Below are 18745 nucleotides of genomic sequence, written 5' to 3'. Positions count from 1 at the left end.
CATTAAGAAAGGCCCCAACTCTGCCACATCTTTCATCTCCATGTCGGAACCAGCATTTTTTTTTAGTTAATACATTTGCGACCGTAGCAAAGCTTGAAAGGCAGCTTTGCCGCTATACGGGGGTGTGACGAGATGAAGCATGTTGAAAATCTAGGGACCACTTTCAATCGGACGTTGACTGTGTCTTGGCTAAATTCGACCGTAACGGAACTTGAAAGGCAGCTTTGCCGCAATACGGTCGTGTGATGAGGTGAAGCATATTAAAAATCTGAAGGGGTCACTTTAAGTTCGAACAGTGCGAATAGTAAAATTCCAGTGCGAATCGAATCGAATAGCGAACACTATTCGAAAAATATTCTAAATTTCGAATACTCGCACACCCCTACTAAAAATCATGACAATTGCAACAATAGCTACATGCTGGCTCATTTATGCGGTTGCGCGGGAAAGTGAATTTGGGCACTTCGGCGGCTTTGTAACTGCGACCTCACAAAAATAACACCACATGTTTTTACAGGTTCAATTAGAGCACACACTGGGCTTTCATTCTGAGGAGTTCAAAGATAATCGAAGATGGCTTTTTTTTTTAATTGCATTTCAAAACATTGCATTTTTATAAACATGCTTTCACCTATGCATTGTTGGTTTGCACTTGACAGCATTCTTGGCAATGACATTTAACACAATTGTTCAACTAATGTGTGGCAACACTCTGGGAAATTTTGGAAATTCTGAGTGTTATAGACACGAAGCAAGAAAATCTGAAACTAGAGGTTATTGAGCAATTTGCCGTATTTGCGATTTTTTGTTTCATAAAATACAAGCAACAAAACTGCAACATAACAATATTTGGTAAACATACGTTACTCGTAGTATGTCAAGAAAAATTTTGAGACTGACAGCTGGAATATTTATCTTGTAGGATCTTGTCAAAATCCAATTTTTGCGGAATTAAAAAAAAGACGGTTCTGCTGAGTGGAGACTTCCAATTTTTTTTTACTAAGGTAAAATTTTTTTCCGCAAAACTAAAAATGGTTTCATGGCCCTAGGGACTCGAACCGCAAAATGTTTTTTTCAGCAATATTCAAGGGGGTCCACGGACATGCGCCGACGTTCTTATCTGAACCCAGCCAGCCAAAAACACCGATACGGATAGGAAGAGGGTGAATGTGTTGCCCTACATGCATAAAATTTCACACAGCCTAAAAAAAGACAGCTGAATGGCATGACATGAAACTGCTGTTCTCAGCTCCTTTAAAAATGAAAGTGCTTGGGAAAGAAGTATCAATAGAGAGAAATTGTCAAGAAACAGTTGCGGAATGAGGCAATCAAACAAGTACAGTCAAACCCATTTATAACGAAGTCAGAAGTGCCGTGAAAAGCGGTTGTTATATCAGTAGTTTGCTGTATATGGACTTGCTTTTAAAATGTGCACTTAGTGACGAATCCATTTATTTTCTTCCTGCGCAAACAGCAAACGCTTGCTAATTCGGATTTCACACGATCAGAAAAAATGTCCGAATTAACCGAATGCCAAATTATCAAAAGTATACAAAAAAACAATAAACAAATGTCTGTTACGTCAATACACTTTCATTTTCTTGATGAATATGTAAATATTCTACCTATTTTGCATAAGAGCAGTACAAAAGCCGCAATATTCGTCATCCTGTGACTGCGTCCTCAATGCGACCACGGCGCCAGACTACCGTGTTTAATTCGCCCGAAACATTCTCTGCACCCCTCCGTTATTACGTACCACCACCACTACCATGCGCATGTGATGTTAGTTCTTTTGCCGGTAAAATTGCCGGCAACTGATAGTTCATCCATTATAATGTAGCAAGCGAGCTTCACACCAGTATACTGACCGCAGATGAAAGCTCTTCATCTTCAACAGCTTCCGCCATGTTAGAGGTTTGTGACATTGCACGCGCATTGCATCAAGTGAAAACGAAGCTGCTGAGTGCTGGATCCACATGTGAACAAAACTGTGGTCACTAACTGACGAAGATAGCGATGCGGACAGTACCGCCTCGTTTCAGTTGCCTGCGAACGCCGTTTTCGCTCTTTTGCATCTCACAAATGCGGTGATTCACGCACGGCGTGATCAAAAATCCATGCATCATCCGAATTAAATGGGTTGCGGCCAAATGTGACCGAACTGACGAGACTTTGGTGCCCTTAAACAATGTATATGCTGGGCAGGACCAGGCATTACGTCCGAATTATCCGATCTTCCGAATTAAGGAGGGTCGAATTATTGAGATTTTATTTTGTTTATTCAAACGTGCTAACGACAACTGCGGTTACACGCTAAGCCTTTTCGCATCATGCAGGGAACGAAGTCCGCTGCGTGCTTACGAGTGAATTAAACCGCATTTGCAATGAACTCACACCATTTCACTGAAGCGCCGATCATCCCTGGCTTGTTGCATGCAGCGTGTTGCCTATGTGGCTCACACCATGACTGCCGGGACGCTTGCTATACACGTATGTGCGCTCATCGTGCCTGCTTCACTCTGGACCGTGCACGGGTGCGGCGAGTAGTCTGTTCACTAAACGTGGTGAAGACAAGCATTTTGCAAGCAAAGAAGGAACGAGGCACCCTAGTCCTGCACGACGATGCGCGGCACACTTAGGTTGTCGCCTAATAAAACATGCAGTATACGCTCGCTGTCAGTGCACCGACATTTCCCAATTCCCGCGCCGCTCAACACCAGCGAGCTACTTTCGTTTCTGCAGAGCGACGCACACATTTAAGCAGTCTTGCACGATGCGGCGGCGGCGGACTTGCAAACAGCAGCATGGCGCGCGTGTCCTGCCATCAATCCGCACAGTATACGCCACACACATAGCCGAGCAAATAGCTGCAGATGACTGTGATAAGGTTGTCAGCAGTAAGTTATAATGGCACGTTCATAGCCAGCCGCCACTTCACCTTCGCTCTTTTCTGGCGCTTATCCGTGCAGGCATCGCTGCAATCACACGGAAGTTTTAATCATTGATCAAACAGTCTCAGCCATTACCGAAAAGACGGAAGACCTTTTGTGCCACAATGTGGCATCAACGAGTTGAGGGGCACAGTTAACTTTTATGCTACGAAAAGTTATTGCAGTTATAGCTGCTTTCATTTATGACTTCTTGCATTGCAAGGCATTGTTTGGTTCATTGTAGCTGGTCGTAGAAAAGGTTGCCATGCCAAAGCTGACCGCTGTGTAGCCTATTTCTTTCTCCCTCACTGGCAGTGCACCACTGAAGAAACGCCTGGAACCTCGCTCCCAGCGTCCAAAATCCAAGAGCAGCCGATCTCTTCGTTGCGAGTGAACCAGAGCAAGGCACGCTCATATGCATCTCTCTCTGATGCTGCTTGTTTTTCCTTGTTTTTTTCCCCCCTTTGTATGCGCCATTATTTACCGCGACCGTGTCTGAAGTGTTTGTTGTAAAAGTAGGAAGCTTTGAAAAATGCTCCCTATATGTGGGCGCACTTTCAATGAGTAGCATAGGAAAATCGTAAGTGCGCCAAAATAAGGTCGTTATAACCGATAGATTGCTATATCTGGGGTCGTTATGAGTGGGTTCGATTGCATTAGGATTGCGCAGACGTTGTTTGCAAAATTCCTCTCGTGCGCACAAAATCATATACAGGGCCAACAAGCTGATGTTTAACCCTTTTACTGCCAATCCCGAGATAACTCGGGCGACGACATCGGTACATTCGCCGATTGATAAATCGGACACCGATAATTCGGACATGCTCGGTAATTCGGACAGTCGCGCGGCACTGCCGATGATCCCATAGAAGTACCGTATTTACTCGCGTAATGATCACACTCGCGTAATGATCGCACCCCTAAATTTTGTCGTCTAAATTCGATTTTTCTTTTTCCCCGCGTAATGATCGCACCCCGAACTTGCCGCATCGATATGTCGTGTGCCAAGTCTAGCCGATGATCATCGCGTTTATCATCTGTCGAATGTTGCGTTAATAACTCTTCCAAACTCGCCAAGTGAACTGCACGCACCAAACATATTCGTAATTTTTGCCCACCGTTGGCGGAAACGTGCCTTTAGGATTGCAGTAAAGGCAAATGCCGCAGTTTTCACTGAATGCCCGCCATGTGTTTTATGTCTGTGGCAGCTGAACGCGCCCATCTTTGTTTCTGTGATCTGAAAGCAGGCATCACTACGCTAATGCCGTAAATTTACTGATTTAAATAAAAGCATTCCTTATTTAGACAGAAGAGACTGTTTTGACGCGCGTGACGTACTCACAACCACCGTGACTGACGAAAAGAAGAAAAAAAAAATGCGGTCGCTTCGCTCTGTGGGCCGCCACGTTTGTTTTGCTATCCCGCACTGTTACAGCGGCGGCCGCCTGTTGGTCGACCTGTTGTCATCCCGCAGCAACAAGCTGCCGACGCATTCCCATAATTCCTGAAAAAGCCGTGTCGCCGCCATCCCAGCCGCCCGTCACGGCGTCACCTGACACCACGTTTTTTTGGCTGTGCTTTGTGATCGTCTGTTGAAGCGCCGTTTCACCATGGGGCGGTATGCGAGCTTTACTGCCGCGTTCAAGCTGAAGGCGCTTGATTATGCGCTAGAGCACGGAAACCGCGCTGCCGGCAGACATTTCGGCGTCGACGAAATCCGGATCCGATATTGGAAAAAACAGCGCGAGAAGCTCATGGCTACGAACAGCACGCGCCGGGCTTTCCGCGGACCCAAAACGGGCAAGTTCCCTGACATCGAAAAGGCAGTCCTCGAATACGTGAGGGATATGCGCAAAGACGGTTGTGCCGTGTCGTTAGACATGGTACGGACGCAGGCGCGCACAGTTTCCCGGAGGCTGGGAATAGCCACAAAGGACTTCCGTGCCAGTTCCGGCTGGACGACACGCTTCATGCGGCGGAATGGACTGTCGCTGAGGCGGCGGACGTCGTTGTGCCAGCGACTTCCATCCGCGTACGAAGACAAAGTGATCGATTTTCACAGGTTCGTCACGAGGATACGCCAGAAGAACGGTTTCCTGCTGTCACAGATAGCCAACGCCGACCAAACGCCGTTGACGTTTGACATGCCTCGAAGCACTACTGTGAACGAGAAAGGTGCTCGAAGTGTGCTCGTGAAAACGTGTGGTGCGGAGAAGCAGCGGTGCACCGTGATGCTCGCAGTGACGGCAGACGGGCGGAAGCTGCCGCCGCACGTGGTTCTGAAGCGGAAAACAATTCCGAAGGGAAACTTTCCCCGTGGCACCCACATCCGCGCTCAAGCAAAAGGGTGGATGACGGCAGACCTCATGGTCGATTGGATCAAGACTGTTTGGGGGCGAAGAGCAGGAGCGTTTCTGCTTCCTTCACTTCTTGTGCTGGACAGCTTTCGGGGCCATCTCGTTGACAGTGTCCGTACCGAGCTGAAGGAGCGGCGCACGGAAATTGCAGTGATCGCTGGGGGTCTAACTTCGCTGCTACAGCCTCTGGACGTGTCACTGAACAAACCGTTCAAGGACAACGTCCGGAGGCTGTACGCATAGTGGATGGCGGCGGGCGACCACGATTTCACGCCAAGTGGCAAAATCAGGAGACCCTCCGTGGAAGTCCTCTGCTCATGGATTCTCGAAGCGTGGAGTACCATTTCCGACGAGGTGGTCGTCAAGAGCTTTAAGAAGACTGGCATTTCCAACGCGCTCGACGGGACAGAAGATGACCGTCTGTGGGACAGTGAAGACACTGCCGATTCCGACAGGGAATCGTGCGGCGACGACACTGACGCCAGTGACGCTTCGGACTCAAAATGAACGTTAGGGGGTCAGAGAGTTCAAAAATAAAAGGGCAGTGTTCCATGCATGTAGCTCCTGCGTAATGCGTACATTTTATTACAAAGGTAAGCCTTACTCTACTTTTATTTTTGGTTATGTTCATGATAGCTATCGTAAGAATTCAGATTAGCGACTTCCTTTGCGTTTTCGGTGCTCAGAATATTGTTTCACGGAAAATTTACCCCGCGTAATGATCGCACCCCGAAGTTGGCGTCAATTTTTTTGAAAAAAAGTGCGATCATTATGCGAGTATATACGGTAATGTGTAAAGACAACCGATATTTCAGACAGCTGCGAGATCTACATTCGATAATGCGGACCCTGTCAGAGACTGTTGCGCACGCTGAATCGCCAACCATTATCACCTCCGGCACCCGTACCATACAAATATGGCCTCAGAAATCAAAACGAAAGCTAATTGGTGATCTATGAAGCTTTCTTTCGATTGCTACTTTATGCCTCAGAGATTTGTGATTGGAAATGCCGATCTTGGAGGCACTGGTCAACTGTGGGAAATCCTATCGACATCGCGAACATCCTACATTCCGGTTCCTGTATCCCCGCACTATACCCGCGCTGCGCTGCTATCGCCGCAATTCTGTTGAATGCGTCTGCGGTAAAGTGTTTCGCGCGCGCGTTCATTTTTATCTTGAGACTTGCTTTATTTTACGCTCAGCTGTCTCAAAAGATCTGAGTTAAATGACGCCAACGGTGCCCTCACCGCCAGCGCCGAAGGCCGCGCCGGCAACCGCGAAACGCGGCAGATACAGTCAACTTCCGATTTTTCGGACGCCCGATTTTCCGGACATGCTCGAAAATTCGGGCGCTTTCGCGGCACCGTCACCAGCACCGTAGACGTCAATGGTCAAGAACGTAGGAAATTTCGTACGCTAAAACTATTCGGCGTCCGATTTTTCGGACTTTCTGCCCAAATTGCAGGTCCGAAAAAGAATAATTGAAGCGCCCACCTCTGCCACGTCTATCATCACGTATGTTCGAACCACCGCTTTCGCGAGTCGACCTGTTTGCGACAGTAGCAGAGTCCGAAAGTCAGCTTTGTCACGATGCCGAAATGTTATGGGGTGAAGCGGACCGGAAATTCAAAGGGGCCGCTATCACGCCGCCGTGCGGCGATGTCTTTACGGATAAGCAGTTACGGATAAGTCTTTCGTGGAACTGCACTGCCCAAACAGTGAGTGCCCCGAAACTATTCTTTTGGTGACATATACTTCGCGGCGAGTAGCTTCAGGCGGGGAAGCCAGCGTGAGCGCGGCGGGTGACGGACTGACCGCGAGGAGAACATACGACAGCAGGAGCTCGCACGATAGCTACGCTGTCAACGTGCAAGCTGTTGTGGCGGCGCGCTCTGTAGGCATGGGCTACGAGCAGCTGGTGGGTGATTCCACGTAAGATCGAACAATCGATGGCTGGTCGACCTCTCAAATTTATTTCGAAATTTTATATATTATTGCCTGATGAGTGGAAAGAAGAGATCCGCAATTTGTTTTGCCGCCAAAAATTTTTTCGAAGCACAGGAAATCAATAATGACGAAGAGGTGGAGTGGAGCGCTCATCCGCTCTGCTGTTTTGACCAACTTTCGTTATGAATTGCACAAAATATATTAAAGTTAGGTAGCTGAAACTTTTTTAACTAAATATATGCATGTTTTTGCTTCTGCTCAGGTAATTTTAGTTTTGATGTGTAGTGTATTTGTTTTTCTAAAAAACCTCAAAATTGGCACAGGAAACGTTATTTTCTTTACTTTGAAGGTCTTTTATCTCGAACAATCCTTGTAGCAGACCGACAAAAATTGCGCATTACGTTCTTCGCATGCTTATCTACCACACTGCCGAATCTTATATTTATATAACTTTTTCAGTAAAGAGATATGATCGGGCTAAGTTAAAGAAAACACCGGACAATGGAAACTTCTGACGACAATTAAAAAAAAAAAACCATTTTTTATATTTCTTAAACTTTGTCCACTTATTCTCCTCCACATCAGCTTTCATAATCATTGAAAACATGTTGCATAATGTCGTTGCACTAATAGTTACGACCCCTCCAATTAGACCCTTAGGCAAGGATTGGCAATTCCGACTTCTTGCCCTGCAAGTGTATAAAATGCAGGCAGGATTGAATTTCCTTTTATTAAAAGGCCATCAGGTACCGAAAAAGGTGTCACCGGCACTGAAGACATTAATTTTGAAATTATTTCGTCACTGCAGCAGCCACGAGCGCGGGGCTCCCGAGCAGGCGCGCGTTGTAAGAGACGGCGCAGTGAGATCTCGTTTTCGCGTCCTCAGACCGATTGAGTTCGAAACAGCAACACCTCTCGCGTGACTTGAACGCACGTACACCGGTAGTCGCAGTGATCTGGTTAATGACGTCGATTTCTTTTTCAGGGGACATAAGAATGTCATCGTAAAACTGTGCGTTCCGTGAAGATCTTTCATTGCAGTGGTAGCAAAAGCACGCGTAGCACAAGTAGTCCGTCTCACCGGCAGTCACTGATCTTTCGGGCGTTAAACGCTTCTTCAAAGCGTATATGCCTAGGTCGGTAACTCTGCGAAATCTTTGCTTCTTTGCAATAATTAAAGGAGTACTGACACGATTTTCAGACATTGCAAAAGGCACATTTTTTGCTTCGTTGGTGTGCAGTGTCAACGCTGTCCACATGCTGGAGTCGGAGAACACGTGTAAAATAGTTTAATTTGACTTTGAAGTTTTCGTCACTGAGCATCTGCAAGCCAGCTCCACTGCAAGGACATTATCCCGACGAGTCAAGACAGTTCCCCCGAGTATGTGAGTTCTGCGTCCTGCATGCAGCCTAAATCGCAGAAATCACTGTCAGGGTCACAGGACGACAATTCACTCATCGTTGTTTCTGTGCACCACGAGCAGATGACGAATTTGTTGCTAGTACGTCGCGAGTTTCTGTATCTCCGTGACGTCACACTGCTATGAAACGACACTGAGAAGCCACCCCCTCGATATCTAAACCGAAAGTGTCTTTTTAAGATGGCGCTAATTAAAATATATACTATGCATTCCTAGGCACCACAATAGTCGTTTTAGGTTTCTCGAGACCAGTATTTTTATTTAAAGCAACAATCCGAAATTTTTAAAAATTCGTGTCAGTACTCCTTTAAGCTTATTGTGCTTCGAAAGGTAGTCTCCACACTCATTCCGAGCTATACTTTCTCGCCATGAGACGCACAGGAGGAGTAGAGTAAGAGCAAAGCACAAGAACTATCCGCGCCGAAATAAAGTGTGAACAGCGCTCTGAACGCGCGGCTATAGTTCAGGCCGTCTGCTGCCGACATCTAAGATAGGCAAGCGCATCCGGTTACCGATAGTTTTGCTTTTCTTTCCTTTGACACTCTATATTTTGCTTTCCCACTGGAGCGCCACGTTAATGCTTTCCGCTGATCGCAACTGGCGCAGCGCAGTTTCCCTGGCAGCAGCGTGCGTGAAGCGAGCGCTCATAGCTCCCTTATAGAGTTCTCATCGTGCTTCCATCTCCGCCTTGTTATTAGCGCCTAGCTGCGAATCGAACAGAGGGCGGATAGAATAGCGAAGCTCCAGTGCATGTGCGTTCAAGTCACCGGAGAGGCGTTGATGTTTCGAACTCAATCGGTATGAGGACGCGAAAACGAGCTCTCACTGCGCCGTCTCTTACAACGAGCATCTCGGGTGCGCGCGCGCCTGCTCGGTAGCCCCGCGCTCGTGGCCGCTGCAGTGACCAAATAATTTCAAAATTAACGTCTTCAGTGCCGGCGACACCTTTTTCGGCACCTGCTGGCCTTTTAATAAAAAGCAATTCAATCCTGCCTGCATTTTATACACTTGCTGGGCAAGAAGTCGGAATTACCAATCCTTGCCTAAGGGTCTCATTGGAGGGGTCGTAACTATCAGTGCAACGACATTATGCAACATGTTTTCAATGCTTATGAAAGCTGATGTGGAGGAGAATCAGTGGACAAAGTTTAAGAAATATAAAAAATGGGGTTTTTTTTTAATTGTCGTCAGAAGTTTTCATTGTTCGGTGTTTTCTTTAACTTAGCCCGATCATATCTATTTACGGAAAAGCTATATAAATATAACATTCGGCAGTGTGGTAGATAAGCATGCGAAGAACGTAATGCGCAATTTTTGTCGCTCTGCTACAAGGATTTTTCGAGATAAAGACCTTCAAAGTAAAGAAAATAACGTCTCCTGGGCCAATTTTGAGTTTTTTTTTATAAAAACATCTACACCACACATCAAAACTAAAAATACCTGAGCAGAAGCAAAAACATGCATATACAGTCGAACCCACTTATAATGATCCCACATATAACGATCTATCGGTTATAACGACCATATTTGGGTGCACTTACGATTTTCCTATGCTAACCATTGAAGCTGCGTCCAGATATAGCGAACATTTTTCAAAGCCTCTTACTTTTACAACGAACACTTCGGACACAGTCGCGGTAAAAACATGGCGCATATGAAGCGAAAAAAAGTTGACATGCCTTCTAAAGCGTGACAGGGGCGCGCGCTCGCGCGTGCCCCGCTCCAGTTTACTTGCGATTAAGATACCCAGATCGGCGAGCACCGCACGCAGATTTCGGATGCTGCGAGCGAGGTCGTTCACTTTCCAGGCATTTCTTCAGTGATAGAATGGCAGTGAGGGAAAAAAAAATAGTAGGCAGCATGAAGCCTTGCGGTCAGCTTTCGCACGGTAACCTTTCCTGACGCCGTTCTCTGCAGCTACGACCGCCTGCGATGAACCAAACAATGCCTGGGAACGCAAGAAGGCATAAATGCACGAAGTGATAACCGCGATAGCTTTCCATCGCAAAAAGGTTCACTGCATCCCTAAACTCGTCGACGCCACAATGTGCCGTGAAAAGTCGTCCGTCTTTTTGGTAACGGCAGAGACCGGTTGATCGGTGGTTATAACAATTCCGCGCGATTGCGGCGATGCCTTCGCGGATAAGCATCAGAAAAGAACGAAGGCGAGGTGGCGGCCGTCGATGAACGTGAAATTATGCCTTATAGCCGACAACCTTATCACAGTCATCTGTAGATACTCGGCTTTGCGTGTGGCATACGCCGTACACTGCGGATTGACGGCGGTACGAGCGCGCCAGGCTGCCGTTTGCAAGTTCGCCGCCGCCGCGTCGTGCGAGACCGCTTTTTTTTTTAAGTGCGCGTCGCTTTGTAGAAACGAAAGTAGCTCGCTGTTGTTGAGCGGCGCGGGCACCGAGAAACGTCGATGCACTGACAGCGAGCGTATACAGCGTGTTTGAGTAGGTGACAACTGAAGTGCGCCGCGCATCGTCGTGCAGGGCCGCGAGAGCATCGCGGAGACGCTGAGTGCGCGTTGCTTGGAAAATGCTTGTTTTCGCCGCGTTGAACGAAGAGGCTAGTCGCCGCACCCGTGCACGGTCCGGAGTGAAGCAGGCACGAAGAACGTACAAACACGCGCATACGGCATACAGCAAGCGGCCCGGCAGTGACTCCGCGAGCCGAGTAGGCGACGCGCTGCACGCAACTAGCCAGGGATGATCGGCTCCACGTCGCGGTACCGCGCTTCGGTGAAACGGTGTCAGCTCATTGCAAAGGCAGTTAATTCACTCGTGAGCACGCAGCGGGCGTCGCTTCACGACGCGAAAAGGCTTAGCTTGTCACCGAAGGGGTTTTTAGCACTTTAATAAATGTGCACAAAGAAAAAAAAAACGGCTTGGCCGCTAAGCACACGTTTTTAAGGGCGAGTCCATATACAACGAACTACTGATATAACGACCACTTTTCGCGACACTTTCGAGTTCGTTATAAACGGGTTCGACTGTATTTAGTTAAAGAAATTTCAGCTACCTAACTTTAATATATTTTGTGCAATTCATAATGAAAGTTGGCCAAAACAGCTGAGCGGATGAGCGCTCCACTCCAACTCTTCGTCATTATTGATTTCCTGTGCTTCGAAAAAATTTTTGGCGGCAAAACAAATTGCGGATCTCTTCTTTCCACTCATCAGGCAATGGTATATAAAATTTTGAACTAAATTTGAGAGGTCGACCAGCCATCGTTTGTTCGATCTAACGTGGAATCACCCTGGTCCGATTTGCGGCAATTCTTGGCTTGCCAAAGCCAATGCACCAAAAATCATTTACTGCAATCAGCCGGAAAGTCCGTGATGCATCAATGGATGCCATCAGCGCCAATCTTGCAAGGTCGAGAGAGCTGACAGTGAAGGAAGTTGGCGGGGACAACATTGCCGTTATGTACGACGGAACATGGCACAAACGCGGCACAAGTCACAATGGCATCAGCACTGTTGTGTCACTCGACACTGGACTTTGTCTGGATTTTGAAGCCCTGTCAAACTTCTGCCTAGCTTGCAGTAGGCACAAGGCTCTGCCAGATGAAGAGGAAGAAGTTTGTCAAGCGTTTCATAGCCCTGTCTGTGAGCGAAATGTTGAATGTTCAGCCCATGCGATGGAAGCAGAAGCTGCAGTGCGCATTTGGCAAAGGAGCCAAACTTGTGACACACCACTGCGATTCAGTAAATTCCTCAGCGACGGTGACTCAAAAGTGTACACGGCAGTTGTTGAAGCGAAGGTATATGGCGATGCTACGATCTTTGAAGAAAAGGACTGCACAAATCACCTAGCCAAGCGCCTCGGGACCGCTCTTCACAAACTCAAGGAGCCACTGCCAAGAGGGGAAAAGCTAAAAGATATGGCAATACAGAAGCTGCAAACCTACTATCAAGTGGCCATCACAAGCAGTAGGGGCAGCATTAAAGCCATGCACCGGGCGATTTGGGCCTCATATTTTCATTGTCGCTCAACAGATAATGCGAACACCCACGAATTCTGTCCAGATGGACCGGAATCCTGGTGTAAACACAAGCGTGCTAAAGCCCTGGGCGAACCTGCACCGGCTCACACACCCCTGCTCACCAAAGCCCAGGGAAAGGCAATTTTCCCCATTTACAAGAGGCTCACCGACGAGAACCTACCGACTCGCTGTATTCAGGGCAAAACTCAGAATGCAGCGGAGTCGCTAAACAGTAAAATTTGGCTCCTCTGTCCAAAGACACGATTTGCCTCAAGACATGTTGTGGAGATGGCCACTGCTATGGCTGTTCTCTGGTTTAAGGGGGGAAGAGGGTTTTTAAAAATCATCAAGATTCCCTTTACCAATTTTAATGAAATTGCACAGTCTTGTTTAGTTTTCTTTGCTGATTCCAAATATGCAATTATTCTTCAAATATGTCCATTAGTTCCAAAGTTAATTAAAATTAATTAGCATTGTTTGCAGGAACAATGGAGCAAGAACTACTCATCGAAATCTTGCTTTAGGCACATAGCCGGATACCAGGAAACATAAGCTTCAAAAGGGTAGGAATACTTTTTTGATGTGCAAACTATTAAGAATTAAGGGCGCTACCTCTTTCTCAAGTATGATGAACCAACAAGCCCGCATCGCCACCCTAGTTGAACAGAAAGCTTTGATATGCTGTATAATTTTTAATAGTTTGCACATCAAAAAAGCATTCCTATCCTTTTGAAGCTTATGTTTCCGAGTATCCGGCTATGTGCCTAAAGCAAGATTTCAATGAGTAGTTCTTGCTCCATTGTTCCTGGAAACAATGCTAATTAATTTTAATTAACTTTGGAACTAATGGACATATTTGAAGAATAATTGCATATTTGGAATCAGCAAAGAAAACTAAACAAAACTGTGCAGTTTCATTAAATTTGGTAAAGGGAATCTTGATGATTTTTAAAAACCCTCTTCCCCCCTTAATCGAGGACACTCCAGTTTTGAACGTGTTCTGGAAGAGCTTGGTGTGCTCCCGCCTCATGATCTGGTTGCTCTTGGCACATCACAGGACAGCACACGCCAGAAAAAAATGTCTCAAAAACTAACAGGAGAAGCAAAGGCTCGTCGGCATGCGCTGAAGAAAAAATCTCTTGTCGAGGAGTCAGCTCGAAAGAGCCGTGAGGGCCAAACCTATGGTGCTGGCGCATTTTAATGGCAGTGGCCACTACAAGGAGGATTGTTCTTGTGTACAAATTTCGTCGCATTCAATGACATCTTTGATAAATAAACATGCAATTTTGACTTTAAAACTCGTTTTTCTCAAAACACAAATTTTGCCATTTTTGCCAATGTGCCCCTCCTTTTTCGGGTACTTCTGGTGCTCAGATCTGCATGAAATTTTCCCCAAATTTTTTCCAAAGTACAAGAAATGCAATTATCTTGTTTAAGTTTCAATATTCTTAATATATAATTAAAAAAACTTATGTAAACTTTTACTAGGGTAGGAGAAATATGAACTTCCCACGTTAAAATTTTTCACGTCTAGTACATATTTTGTATGGACTTCCTAATTAGTTATTTGCATTCCACACTTCATTTGAAACATTATGAACTATCAATTGTAAAAAATTATTGAAGTTTAGGTCTGAAAAGAGGGGGGGGCAAAAGGCTTCAGTTTTTCACTTTGTCATGTTGCAGAACTAAAGGTATGCAACTTGCAAGAAAACTAATTATACATTTGAAATCAGCATAAAAAGTTCTATAAGCAGCTCAAGTTTCATTGCTCTAGAATGAATATTAAAAAGAAGTGTCTTCGACCCGCATCTCCCCTTAATCTGCCTTTTACCCTTTCCTCTGAGTATACATATGACATGCATTGCAAACAATAAACAATTGCAAATTTGCGAACGTGTGTCCTGTCTTTTCATTTTGTCCTGGTGTAACAGTATAGCACAACAAAAGAATGATGCCCTACCAACTAGCCCCTGTCAAAGCCATAACGAACATAAGCCAGGACTTTGCAACTTTGGGCCAGAGCAAGTACAAGGTCTCCACAGTAATCTAGCACGAGAGATGTTGATGCTTACCAGGACTTCACCAAAGGAATGTCAATGGCACGGCGAGTGCGGTCTGAGCGCAGGTTGAATGGGCGTGGGGCCCAAAGCAGGGCAATGCCATTGGCTGTGTTGTCAGTGTACAAGGGACAGTCCTGAAGGAAAGGTTGCACGTGCTCAGGCAGCTCAAACTCTTCCTCATCATCAGGCAAGGGGTCCACAGTTTGCTGCACCAGCAAGATGTGCAGTTAGACAGCATGCAACACACATTCAATGGGAGACCATGTTGAACAGTATTGCAGGCACCTGTAAGATAGCGTTTTGAGGCATAGTACGGGCGACAGCCAACTGATCAATCACTACACTGCAGTCAAAGTGTCAATTTGGGAGAGTTGATTATGCACTACCGAATAATGCTGTGCAAAAGACAGTATGGACTGAGGAGGATTGTACAGCCGTCGTACCCTATGTCCATCAGGAAGGTCTCGCACAGATTAAAAGAGGTCGCTGATAAGAATGGAGCACACATTGTGTTCAGTGCAAGACACAAGCCCTCAACGTTATGCCGCAAGGTGAACAAGGAAGACAACAAGAAACAAAAGCACGAGAAAAGACACAGAAAGTACGTAAGATTAGCTTCACATGTGGGAGCTGCTACATTGGGCAAACAGGCTGGCATCCGAACGACTGGCTGAAAGAGCATGTGTACTAGTTTAAAGGCTCTGTACCCAGTCATTTCACCCAACACTGAAAAGAATGCGAATGTCATTCCATTGTTTACAAATGCGACACTTTAGAAAAAATCCCCGCATATCCGCGAAGTGAATGATGATGAGTGGGCGAAGCGCTGGGGATCATTCGGTAACCGTGACTCTCCTGTGACACTGCCCACTCGCGCATGTAAATGAGTGACAGCGCATGTGTACAGTTATATACAATGTGTTTTATTGGTCATAACTCGTATGTCGTGTTCAGTTGTGGATTCTGTTTTGCCTACATTATTACTGCTTTGTGGTCCGTGAAATGTAGAGCCAATGGTTCTTTGGTCGGATCTAGCCTATGGCAAAGACGTGGTCGCGCGGCGCCGCGCCCAAGCACAATCTATTTCGGGATTATGTGTGCGCTACGCACGCTCTGTAGACGGATTTGCGCATGTTGTCACCTGTTAATCGATGCGATTGTTTTCGAGCAGCTTTCAAGCTGTGCCGCGCCGAGTACAGTCTATTTTTAAAACGTATGCACGCTATGCGCACTCTGTAGGCGGTTTATGCACGGCTGTTTTGCACCTGCGCTTTGAATGTAGACTACGGCGGACGGACAGACATTGTGAGGTCTTAAGGTGCTTCTATTCTAAAATACAAAGAACAAAGGCTATCTGAGATTACTAGAGCACATCATATTCATACACACGGAAACACCTGCATCAGTGTACGTTCTGTTTCCCTGCACAGCTCAGTTGCATGTTAAAAACCTAACAGCCTACTTTGCCTATGTGTGCAATGTGATTTCCTTTCTGTCTCCACGCACATAATGAATTTATTTACTGGTCTCCTGCACGGAGCTCATGTATGCACTGCATTTCCCTGCAATAAACCTTGTTACCATCCTAAAACCCCAGTCACAGCAATAATCTCAGATAGCATACACATGACTCTCATTAAACAGAGCCTAAGAAACCAGGAAATTATGTTCCATTTAACAGGAGTTCTGTTTACTGAGCGACAAACAGAAGTGCAGAATTCAGGTACAAACCAATCATATCAGAGGCAGTTGTTTCATTTAAGCAGCAGTTTCATTTAAGATATTTCCATTTACTGAAAGTCTAATGCAAATAATGAAAATTTTAAAAGACGTAAGTAATGTTAAAAAAAATTTAACGTGAGTAATGTCAGAAGGAGGAAAGAATAAAACCAATCAGTTTAGCAGAAATTTCATGAGAGGGTAAAAAATCTTGTACAAGTTTGGAGCGCGCAGCTACAAGGGATCCTTGCAAACAATGTGGATGGCAAGCCAACCTGTCCGCAGTAACTGGGCAAAATGCCCCAACAATCCTAAATGCATGCAAGCCCAGATCAAATGGGCCAAATGTAGCTTTCTCTGGCATGACATTAGTTGGCGTGATGCAAATGCAACAGCATTGTGGTCTCCTGCGATGCTGAACAGCACACGAACGTGTTGAGCACAGTAAGCAAGGGTAGAAAGATACCATGAACATAGAAAGCACTGCTGCCTTTGGCATTATCAGTGCAATGTAGCTAATTTTAATAGCAAATCCTACTTTGGCATATTCTGCTGGTGGTAGAAATCGCCGAAAAGCAAGAATATACACATTCCTTTTCACCACGGCTCTTAGGGATTAAAATGTCAGTCACCTTGGTGCCTTGACGATGTGCAATAGGGTTGATCAATGGGTCGAAGTAGAATGCTGGCAGGTCAGGGTCTTCAGTCTTGATGTACACTACATTAGGAGTGTGATACCTGCAATGTTAACCACACATGATAATGCAGCATGTTCAACACAACAGTATTGCAACATCTTGACATTATTAATGCCATAATGCATCCAGTTAAAAGCTGATATAACAAACCCTGTAATATTTGCAGTGTACTCGATTTAATTATAGCAGAACCTAGTCACAAGAGACACTCAAAGGACCCGGGGAACACATTTCTAGTGACGAAGCTCTCTTGTAACCAAAAATTATAAAAGCACTGAGGAGTCAAACTAGACTGCTTTACTATATATACACCAGCATCAAAGTCCTGACACCGCAAAGATTCACAGCAAAATAACCGGGTCAGCTGCACATCTGCCACCGTCCTCTCAGCACTGTTCGGTTCCTGACAATTTGAACAGAGCTGTCGCATGGCAATGGCTCCGGAGTTCAACTCCTACTAGCAGACGAAGCTACAAGCACGGCATACACTGCCATGAACACCCAACTCAATCATACTCTATCAGTCTTTCTGCGAGTGCAACAGTGATTACACAAGCATAAAGACAGAAAGTCTGGTGGATTTTATGGTCACAACCATGTAAATAATGACATCCAGCTGGGGAATGGAACAGAATCGAGCCAATAGAATGAAAATTGCAGCACATTCCAGTTCGCACCATGAGAGAGACTGCACTGCATGAGTGTGTCTGGGCTGTCTTTCTTATATACAGTGATTTAGGTGCACGTTAAAGAACACCAGATGGTCGAAATTTCCGGAGCCCTCCACTACGGCGTCTCTCATAATCATATCGTGATTTTGGGACGTAAAACCCCAGATATTATTATATTATTATTATTTCTTATATACAGTGAAGAATTTACTCTAAGGATTTAAAAAAGTTATCCTTAGTGACTGAGTGTCTGTGGCACGATATGTTGTTAACATGGCGAACATAAGAAAATCAAGCAAACCAAACACTGGCTTGAGCAGCAGAACAGAAAACAAGAAGAAGGGACAGAATTTTATTTCTGTGGGCGTGGCTATATAAACAGCCAAACACACACAATCACCAACAGATACCGAGCAGTGATTGGCACCTGGTGTTGTTTCCACAAACTGATTTTTACCCGCCAGAGAAATACAAAATTTCTTTCCTTGTCAGAACCACTGAGGCATGTGCTTCGTCCCTTCTCGATCTCCATGGCTTCCTTTACTTCCCATTTAAGTGTGTTGCTACCTTTCGCTATAACAGAGACTTGCTCAAGAAGCGTCGCGTGCCCAGTCCCTGCAACGAGATACTCGGTTCTACAAGGTGCTGTTGTCTTTGATGAGGCAGCAAGTTCCCTTTTCGGCTCATGAGGGCATCAACCAGTTTGGCTGTACAGGAATGGCAGTCTGATACCAAACCATCTTGAAGCCTCTTCTGTGGAGGAAACGTTAAGCACCAGTCATGTGGCGTTGGATTTGCATGAGGCTTACCTTAGGAGCGCGACAGGGAAGGGATGCGACATTCCTCCACCGCCGCCACATACTGAGAAGCTACGGCCGGGTTCGTCTACTCTACGACACGGCGCAAAAAAGGCACTCGATGCAGGATGTCAACAGACGTGG

At 45.9% G+C, this 18745-nt stretch overlaps 2 protein-coding genes across 2 annotated transcripts in view; one reads left to right on the top strand and one right to left on the bottom strand.

Moving 5' to 3' along the window:
• LOC119389333 (pre-mRNA-processing-splicing factor 8) overlaps positions 1-18745 on the bottom strand; it is a 619528-nt gene that overhangs the window by 395139 nt on the left and 205644 nt on the right. Inside the window, exons 8-9 of the mRNA XM_037656539.1 lie at positions 17068-17173; positions 14729-14922 (exon numbers count right to left, since the gene is read on the bottom strand). Of these exons, the coding sequence (XP_037512467.1) occupies positions 14729-14922; positions 17068-17173 (300 nt within the window). The remainder of the gene's footprint in view (positions 1-14728; positions 14923-17067; positions 17174-18745) is intronic.
• LOC119389334 (uncharacterized) lies at positions 12181-14650 on the top strand. Its single transcript, XM_037656541.2, has 2 exons — positions 12181-12969; positions 13622-14650. Exons 1-2 carry the CDS (start codon positions 12309-12311, stop codon positions 13852-13854), a joined length of 894 nt encoding a protein of 297 aa, XP_037512469.2. The 5' UTR covers positions 12181-12308; the 3' UTR covers positions 13855-14650.

The sequence above is a fragment of the Rhipicephalus sanguineus genome, chromosome 4 (genome assembly GCF_013339695.2).
Source record: "Rhipicephalus sanguineus isolate Rsan-2018 chromosome 4, BIME_Rsan_1.4, whole genome shotgun sequence".
Classification (NCBI taxonomy): domain Eukaryota; kingdom Metazoa; phylum Arthropoda; class Arachnida; order Ixodida; family Ixodidae; genus Rhipicephalus; species Rhipicephalus sanguineus.
Note: the sequence above shows the minus strand (reverse complement) of the source record. Positions and strands in the feature narration are given on the sequence as shown.